The sequence below is a fragment of the Acipenser ruthenus genome, chromosome 18 (assembly GCF_902713425.1).
Source record: "Acipenser ruthenus chromosome 18, fAciRut3.2 maternal haplotype, whole genome shotgun sequence".
Classification (NCBI taxonomy): domain Eukaryota; kingdom Metazoa; phylum Chordata; class Actinopteri; order Acipenseriformes; family Acipenseridae; genus Acipenser; species Acipenser ruthenus.
This window is the reverse complement of record NC_081206.1, coordinates 1,408,281-1,418,125: the sequence shown is the minus strand read 5'-3', so window position 1 is coordinate 1,418,125 and position 9,845 is coordinate 1,408,281. Positions and strand designations below refer to the sequence as shown.

The window sequence follows — 9,845 nt, the reverse complement described above, 5'->3', positions numbered from 1 at the left end:
ACACAAAGGCTAACTTCAGCGGGACTATATCTGAGCTGCACAGTAACGACCTCTCAGATGCAGATTAAGATCATTATAATTACTTTGAATTGTAGTTTATCTTCACCAGAACAAGTATATTCAGTGATGCTGCTAATGGTTGAGGACCAACAGTGCCAAATGAATACACTTTCACAGCAAGTTAAACATTGTGATTTCTTTCATATACGTATATATGGACCAGAACATAGCAGAAACTAAAGCAACGCTCTCTTCTCAAGCAGTTTGTACAATACTAGTTAGCAAGCATATTTACACAGGGAGCCATCTAGTGGTGCTCAGATGCATTACTGGTGTTCAAAAAAATGTTGTTTAAAAATAAAGTTTCCCCAAAAAATAAATAAATGACAAAAGCTTGTTTGGTATTGAGACATGAGAAGGGTGTGGGATGGGGAGGGACTCTGGTGACTCAACACAGGCTATAAATAAAGAAGTGGATCTCAGAGAGAAGACAAACAGTCAGAGAGACCTGCTAGAGAAACAGCACACCTCAGAGGCTGATACAATTCACTGAAGAGAAGCCGGGATGGGAGCCTACACTCTGTCCGCTGTCACCCTGGGCCTCTGTGTCCTGGGCACTTACTGCGCTCCACTCAAGTCTGTCTTTGTAACCTTCCCTGGAGAGATTCTCAAGAATATGACTGACCAGGAGTTTGCCAACGTAAGTAGACCCTTAAACAGAGGTTTGGTTCTTACAATGAGTACTTGCCACCAGTGGGTTTGAGGAGCTCAGTGGATAGAGTGCTGGGCTGGGCAGGGTGGAAGGTAGTGGGTTTGAGTAGCTCATTGGTTAGAGAGCTGGGCTGGGCAGTGTGGAAGGTAGTGGGTTTGAGTAGCTCATTGGTTAGAGTGCTGGGCTGGGCAGGGTGGAAGGTAGTGGGTTTGAGGAGCTCAGTGGTTAGAGTGCTGGGCTGGGCAGGGTGAAAGGTAGTGGGTTTGAGGAGCTCAGTGGTTAGAGTGCTGGGCTGGGCAGGGTGAAAGGTAGTGGGTTTGAGGAGCTCAGTGGTTAGAGTGCTGGGCTGGGCAGGGTGGAAGGTAGTGGGTTTGAGTAGCTCATTGGTTAGAGAGCTGGGCTGGGCAGGGTGGAAGGTAGTGGGTTTGAGTAGCTCATTGGTTAGAGTGCTGGGCTGGGCAGGGTGGAAGGTAGTGGGTTTGAGTAGCTCATTGGTTAGAGAGCTGGGCTGGGCAGGGTGGAAGGTAGTGGGTTTGAGTAGCTCAGTGGTTAGAGTGCTGGGCTGGGCAGGGTGAAAGGTAGTGGGTTTGAGGAGCTCAGTGGTTAGAGTGCTGGGCTGGGCAGGGTGAAAGACAGTGGTGCTGAGTAGCTCAGTGGTTAGAGTTCTGGGCTGGGTGGAAGTCAGTTGCCTACTGAACACAGTTCCTGCTGAATCTCTCACTGCTCCTCTTGCTCTCTTCCTGCAGAGCTACCTGGAGCGCTTCGGATACCTCAACCTGGAGGAGCGCAGCACTCGCCTGGCCTCCAAGTCCAAGGCACTGCTGAGGATGCAGAGGCATCTGGGCCTGCCAGAGACTGGGGAGCTGAACACAGAGACACTGAGCGCTATGAAACAGCCACGCTGTGGAGTCCCTGACATCCAAAACTACCAGACCTTCACTGGAGACCTCAAGTGGGACCACAATGACATCACATACAGGTGAGAGGGGAGACTGGCTTACACTGATAGACAAGGAAGAAGGACTTTCCCTAGGCCTGGATAGCTAAGACAGAAACTTTGATTCATTTCAAGGCAGATTACATTGGACGCATTATAAATATAAATGTATAAACTGCATTATAACTTTACTGCAAAGTCTGGTTCAAGTGGATAGCCTGTCCCAAATTAGTACATACATAGGATTGAGAGCATAAATATGATTGTGCTTTACCTGGTCTGAGTTCTGGCTCCAGTCAGCATGGCTCTCAGTCAGTTTCCAGCTGGCTGTCACACTGCAACAAGGCAGAAACCCTTGAATTAATACAATAACGAGCCTCAGGACTTTCTGTGTGGATTTAAAGAGATTAGCCTCTAGTGTTTAAACAAAACCATCAAGCAGGCAAACAAATCCTTCTCAAGTACACGCTGGCCTCAGCTCTGCATCCGCAGATCCTGAACGTGCAGGAACTTAACACACTCTGATTCCTGATATCCCTGGAATTCATTGGAGATGCTTATGAAGACACTCATACCTAACCACTCATTTTGTAATGTTTATATCAAGGAACCGCTTTTGTATGAAGTAATATGTTGTGTTTTGTGGGACTACTGTAGCTGCTAGATTCAAGTAGGCAGTGTGTAGTTATACAAACACATTGCATGACCGCTATTGTGTTATTATTACAGGATCCTGAACTACTCCCCAGACATGGACCCCTCCGTCATTGATGATGCCTTCGCTCGGGCCTTCAAGGTGTGGAGTGAGGTGACCCCGCTGACCTTTACACGCCTCTACTCAGGCACGGCCGACATCATGGTGTCCTTCGGAAAGCTAGGTGAGTGTTCTGGACACATCCACTACCCTCTGGAAAAGGAACAGATATTTCAAACTGTGGAGTTGCCCCACTGGGCTTGTTGTTAAATATTTCCTGCAGGTTAAAGATTTTTAGCTTGATATTTTTCTGTACTCGTATAGCATTGTGTGTATGCAAGTCGGTGGGACTGCTCGTGCCAGCGCCCTTGACTCTCTTTGCTGGAGCAGGGTCAGTTATTTGTCTAACCCGCTGTGCTGTTCGCCTCGTGTTTCAGATCATGGAGACCCCTACCCGTTTGACGGGAAGGACGGGCTGCTGGCACACGCCTACCCCCCGGGCGAGGGCATCCAGGGAGATGCACACTTCGATGATGACGAGTTCTGGACCCTGGGCACCGGACCCGGTGAGAATCACGATGCCACGACTGTGCCAAGACACACGGCACACACAGGGCTGTCAATACACTGCACACAAAGACAGATCTAAACAGAAATGGGATTTTGAATGTGTTGTAAATTCCTGACAATGCGTCTGTTATTTATGTCAGCATGTTGCACTCTAGTAGCAGCTTAAGTGTATGATCTGTTGGTGAAACAGTCTTGCGAGACCTGATGCTCACCGCTGCCCATCTTTCTCCTTGTGGTCTAGCTGTGAAGACGCGATACGGCAACGCTGAGGGCGCCATGTGTCACTTCCCCTTCCTGTTTGAGGGCAAGTCCTACTCCAGCTGTACCACAGAGGGTCGCTCTGACAACCTCCCCTGGTGCTCCACCACGGCTAACTTTGATACCGACAAGAAATACGGCTTCTGCCCCAGTGAACGTGAGTGTGCTTTCAGGCTGTCTTCTCCTCTGCTGCAGCAGCCCCCTTTATGCCCTTCACTATATGACACTCCTTATCACTGCCAAGCTTTAACCACTGTGTCACACTGCCTCCTGGTCCTCAGCTTTAACCACTGTGCCACACTGCCTCCCGGTCCTCAGCTTTAACCACTGTGCCACACTGCCTCCCGGTCCTCAGCTTTAACCACTGTGCCACAATGCCTCCCGGTCCTGAGCTTTAACCACTGTGCCACACTGCCTCCCGGTCCTCAGCTCTTCATTAGGCCAGACCAATGCATAGTTGAAAACATCTTTCCAGGCTGCGGGACTGTGGAGCACAGAGCATAGTGATGTAGCTATCTTTAGAAGTGTGTTTCATTGAAGCTCTTGTTATCCACAGTGCTGTACACCTTTAGTGGGAACAGTGATGGAGCTGAGTGCGTGTTCCCCTTCGTGTTCCTGGGCGAGACCTACAACAAGTGCACGACTGAGGGGCGCAGCGACGGCTACCGCTGGTGTGCCACCACCAGCAACTTCGACAAGGACAAGAAGTACGGCTTCTGTCCCAACCGAGGTGAGCCTCAAAACACTGCCTTCTCAAGAGATACTGAAACAGGCGTAGAGAGCTTTGAACAACGACAACTACAGCAACTTACATTTCAATTGTGCCTCATCATGACCAAGCATCTCAAACTACAGCAACTTACATTTCAATTGTGCCTCATCATGACCAAGGCATCTCAAACTACAGCAACTTACATTTCAATTGTGCCTCATCATGACCAAGCATCTCAAACTACAGCAACTTACATTTCAATTGTGCCTCATCATGCCCAAGGCATCTCAAACTACAGCAACTTACATGTCAATTGTGCCTCATCATGACCAAGCATCTCAAACTACAGCAACTTACATTTCAATTGTGCCTCATCATGACCAAGCATCTCAAACTACAGCAACTTACATTTCAATTGTGCCTCATCATGCCCAAGGCATCTCAAACTACAGCAACTTACATGTCAATTGTGCCTCATCATGACCAAGCATCTCAAACTACAGCAACTTACATTTCAATTGTGCCTCATCATGCCCAAGGCATCTCAAACTACAGCAACTTACATGTCAATTGTGCCTCATCATGACCAAGCATCTCAAACTACAGCAACTTACATTTCAATTGTGCCTCATCATGCCCAAGGCATCTCAAAGCGCTTTACAATACAAATACAAAGACACAATATTCTGCAAAACACAACAAACACTGTTGACTTGTTTTATTGTGCAGACACAGCAGTGATTGGTGGAAACTCAGAGGGGGAACCTTGTGAATTTCCTTTCACGTTCCTGGGGAAGACATACGATTCCTGCACCAGCGAGGGCCGTGGGGACGGGAAGCTGTGGTGCGCCACTACCAGCAGTTACGACAGGGACCAGAAATGGGGCTTCTGCCCAGACCGAGGTGAGCACAGAAAAACATCTTCCCTGGTTCAATATGAAAAGGTTATTCAGAGAAATAGTTTTATATTAAACAATGATTATTTCGTAGTACAGTTTCGCAACTATTTCGCAATTGTTTTTCCAGTAATCAGTGTTAGTAGCTAAGTCTCAGCGACAGTGTGGGGAACACAAGTCACCATTCAGCAGTGGCCATGTGATTACTACATTATAACACATTTCAACACTCAATGAGCCTCGAGCATGGGCCCAGCCCCTCACTGCCTTCCCTCTTCCAGGCTACAGCCTCTTCCTTGTGGCGGCCCACGAATTCGGCCACGCTCTAGGCCTGGATCACTCCAACATCCGTGATGCTCTGATGTACCCCATGTACAGCTATGAGGAGGACTTCCATCTGCACCAGGACGACATCGCCGGGATCCAGTACCTCTACGGTGAGCTCCTGACTTCATAGCCACACCAGTGCCGTAGTGCTGACCTGCTGCAGCTATATCATAAGAATATTCTGATGCAGCTCATACACTATGAGAAAGTAATAATCTCCACTGTTGTTCCTGTCCAGCAACACATAAAGTACTGCATATGAACAATTATAACATATAATAATAACATAGAGGGCTGGCTAAGCATTGGATCACATGTGATACACAAATGGACATTTCAGGGTTAAGTGTATTTGTTAGGCATAATCCCAGTATACAGTTTCAATATCTATTAATGTTCTGTAACCTTTTTTTTTTTGCCACTGTAGGTCCCAAAACCGGACCGGACCCCACTCCACCCCAGCCTACTGATGAATCCCCTAAAACCCCCACCCCCACCCCCAGTGCGGAAACCCCCAAGACCCCCGTCACGACCCCAGACACTGCCGTCACCACCTCCCGCCCCATTGACCCCTCCCAGGACGCCTGCGAGGTGAACCAGTTCGACGCTATTTCAGAGATCCAGGGCGAGCTCCACCTCTTCAAGGACGGGTATGCAGCCAAACCATTATGTGCTCCATTTTATACATAACATGCCATTTTTAAAAATTGTGTCTTGGAACTTTACGATTAGTTGTTGACCGCAGTTGTTCTGTCTCTCTAGACAATACTGGAGGGTCTCTGCGCAGAGGAATGGAGAGATCAAGGGCCCGTTCCCCATTGCTGATAAATGGCCGGCTCTCCCTGCCACCATCGACACCGCCTTTGAGGACCTGCTCACCAAGAAGATCTTCTTCTTCTCAGGTAACACCAGCGCCTCGCAGCTTCTGCGTCTAGAAGGGGACAGGCGTCCTGCCTCTTTAGGAGAGCCTTCTCTTGTCAGCTAGAGGAACGTCACTGAGTTCTTCATGTAGAATTAGCATGGAGTGTAGACAGAACACTCCTAGTGCCTCATGAGCTGGTAAACGTCTTGCTTTAAAATCCCAGTGTCTCAATTCATAAAGAGTTAGCTTGACAGTAAATACACTGCTGTGCTGTTCAGTTCTCAGGATGCTGCTTCATGATTATTACTACAATTAAACCTGCATTGAAGGACTGTCTAGTGACCGTTCTGTCGTATCTCTTGCATGTATTTCTCCTATTATTAATCATGACTCTAAAAGACCACTGAGTCGTCGCTATAAGCAGGTTTGAGTGTATAGAGAACGCATGACTAAAGTGTCTGAGGTTGTTATAATAGCTCTTGCTGTCCTGGGTCCACAGGCAAGCGTTTCTGGGTGTACCATGGTCAGAACGTGCTGGGCCCCCGCAGTCTTGAGAAGCTTGGTCTGGGCAGCGACGTGGATCAAATTGTAGGAGCCATCCAGAGAGGAAAGGGCAAGGTGCTGCTCTTCAATGGGGAGAACTACTGGAGGTGAGACTGGGGCTCTGCAACCCACCCATCAAACCCTAAACACCAACACTGAGGGGCTGGGCGTCATAGTCAAGCCAGTACAATGACAAAGCAACAGGGGGCGGGAGGAAATCCTTCCTATCGTAGTGCTCTTCAACACACAATGCTGGAGAGATGCTCTTTCACAAGAACAGTGGGGTGCAGCGCGTGTGAGGATGCGAGAGACAGCAGCACCTGTGATACTGCACTGACACCTAGTGTAAAATTCTGTCAGGGCAGTAGCAGGAGAAGATCATTATTATTATTATTTATTTCTTAGCAGACGCCCTTATCCAGGGCGACTTACAATTGTTACAAGATATCACATTATTTTTACATACAATTACATTATTTTTTTTTACACATTATTTTTACATACAATTACCCATTTATACAGTTGGGTTTTTACTGGAGCAATCTAGGTAAAGTACCTTGCTCAAGGGTACAGCAACAGTGTCCCCCCACCAGGGACTGAACCCACGACCCTACGGTCAAGAGTCCAGAGCCCTAACCACTACTCCACACTGCTGCCCTACTACTCCACACTGCTGCCCTAGATCATGATCATGGACAGATACCACACTTCCTTTGACAGCGACACATTGTTTGCTTCTCCTAACAAAGTTTTGTATCTCTCTCTAGAATGGACGTGAAAGCTCAGTCCATTGATAAGGGATATCCTCGCTACACTGATGAGGTCTTTGGTGGTGTGCCTGTTGACTCCCATGACGTCTTTCTTTACAAAGGTAAGGATTCACCTGAGGTCTAAACAGGAACATCTGATCCATCCGACTTTGTCAAGTTGTATTAGTTCAGGGGATAGTAAACACTTTCAGTAATAACTTTGAGGTATCAGTACGGGAATTAGATTTTTGCACAGTGCCTCCCATCAACTGGCTAAACTTTTAATATCACACAGAACACAAAACAGCTGTCTGTCTGCAGGTGTGACTCTGCTGTCTGGCTGCAGGTGTGACTCTGCTGTCTGGCTGCAGGTGTGACTCTGCTGTCTGTCTGCAGGTGTGACTCTGCTGTCTGGCTGCAGGTGTGACTCTGCTGTCTGTCTGCAGGTGTGACTCTGCTGTCTGGCTGCAGGTGTGACTCTGCTGTCTGGCTGCAGGTGTGACTCTGCTGTCTGTCTGCAGGTGTGACTCCGCTGTCTGTCTGCAGGCTACTGTAACAGAATCATCTTTAACCGCTCCATGCTGGGTTTGTTTTATTCCAGGAAGCTACTACTTTTGCCGGGACCATTTCTACTGGCAGATGAACTCCCGTCACCAGGTCAGCAGAGTGGGCTACGTGAAGTACGACATCCTGAAGTGTGTGGATCCCTCACGCCGCTACTGAGCCCATCTCTCTCTCTCTTTCTCTGACTCTCTCCTTTGCGGTGCTGGGAGAATGATTTATTATTGTAGGCACCCTCCACACAAATGAAGATGCCTTGTATACCAGTGTGTGTTTTATTGTATTTCATATAAACCCCCTCCCTTAATAGCTACTTAAAACCGTGTTCCTTAATAACACTTACTGCTAAGGTCTGCACTGAGCTGCCCGGACAGACATTAGGGGTCTGTAAACAGCACTGGATTGTCTCTTAGGTTAGAGAGCACAAATGTGAAAAATGAATCATCACACAATACTGCCCAAATCTTTTTTTGTTTTTGTTCAGAAGAGATCTGTCTGCCTGGTGCAAACGGAAAGAAAGAAAAACATCAGCAGATTTCCTTTTGTAATTTTAATTTGTGTTGTTATTATTATTATTAATTATAATTGGTTTAATTGTATTATTTTTTTAATATTTTGTAATGTAAGATTTTTTTTTTCTATTTAAGAATGTTCCATAAGTGTGTAGCGAGCAACCCTTGATGTGTTGCTGAAAGTGGAATCTAAATTATTAAAGAAAAAAAGTAAAGAATGATACAAGAAGATTGCTATTTTGTACAACGACAGCTTACTCAATAAACACACTGTCTTTCTAAACGCAGGTCTCTTGTCTTGATAATTTTAAGAAGAAAAACAAAAATTCCCCAATCAGTTTAAAAACTGCCATCCTCTAGGGTTAAGGGTTCGGGTTAGAGGTGTAAGGGTTAGGGTTAGAGGTGTTAAAGGTTTGGGTTAGAGGTGTAAGGGTTCGGGTTAGAGGTGTAAGGGTTAGGGTTAGAGGTGTAAGGGTTTGGGTTAGAGGTGTAAGGGTTTGGGTTAGAGGTGTAAGGGTTCGGGTTAGAGGTGTAAGGGTTTGGGTTAGAGGTGTAAGGGTTCGGGTTAGAGGTGTAAGGGTTCGGGTTAGAGGTGTAAGGGTTCGGGTTAGAGGTGTAAGGGTTCGGGTTAGAGGTGTAAGGGTTTGGGTTAGAGGTGTAAGGGTTTGGGTTAGAGGTGTAAGGGTTCGGGTTAGAGGTGTAAGGGTTTGGGTTAGAGGTGTTAAGGGTTCGGGTTAGAGGTGTAAGGGTTCGGGTTAGAGGTGTAAGGGTTTGGGTTAGAGGTGTAAGGGTTCGGGTTAGAGGTGTTAAGGGTTCGGGTTAGAGGTGTTAAGGGTTTGGGTTAGAGGTGTAAGGGTTCGGGTTAGAGGTGTAAGGGTTCGGGTTAGAGGTGTAAGGGTTTGGGTTAGAGGTGTAAGGGTTTGGGTTAGAGGTGTAAGGGTTTGGGTTAGAGGTGTTAAGGGTTCGGGTTAGAGGTGTAAGGGTTTGGGTTAGAGGTGTAAGGGTTTGGGTTAGAGGTGTTAAGGGTTCGGGTTAGAGGTGTAAGGGTTCGGGTTAGAGGTGTAAGGGTTTGGGTTAGAGGTGTAAGGGTTCGGGTTAGAGGTGTTAAGGGTTCGGGTTAGAGGTGTTAAGGGTTTGGGTTAGAGGTGTAAGGGTTCGGGTTAGAGGTGTAAGGGTTCGGGTTAGAGGTGTAAGGGTTCGGGTTAGAGGTGTAAGGGTTTGGGTTAGAGGTGTAAGGGTTTGGGTTAGAGGTGTTAAGGGTTCGGGTTAGAGGTGTAAGGGTTAGGGTTAGAGGTGTAAGGGTCCAGGTTAGAGGTGTTAAAGCAGTCTTTGGTCAGCAGTGAGTGCATTGTTCACAATAACCTTTCCATTCATGTGGAACAGCATTGTGTATCCTTCACATGGACTGTTTGCACTTGTTTGTAGACAGCATGACAAGGCAGGGGCACAGCACAAACAGTACTCTACATTGTACTGCTCTTTTTGATCATGTGAAGATTTAGCACTGAGCGC

At 47.2% G+C, this 9,845-nt stretch overlaps 1 protein-coding gene across 1 annotated transcript; it reads left to right on the top strand.

Annotated features, from left to right (window-relative positions):
• Window positions 1–487: 487 nt before the first annotated feature.
• On the top strand, window positions 488–8,616 carry LOC117394324 (matrix metalloproteinase-9-like). Its single transcript, XM_034906014.2, has 13 exons — window positions 488–700; window positions 1,459–1,691; window positions 2,379–2,527; window positions 2,781–2,909; window positions 3,155–3,328; window positions 3,728–3,901; window positions 4,613–4,786; window positions 5,061–5,216; window positions 5,534–5,756; window positions 5,869–6,008; window positions 6,468–6,618; window positions 7,279–7,382; window positions 7,862–8,616. Exons 1-13 carry the CDS (start codon window positions 566–568, stop codon window positions 7,981–7,983), a joined length of 2,064 nt encoding a protein of 687 aa, XP_034761905.2. The 5' UTR covers window positions 488–565; the 3' UTR covers window positions 7,984–8,616.
• Window positions 8,617–9,845: the final 1,229 nt, after the last annotated feature.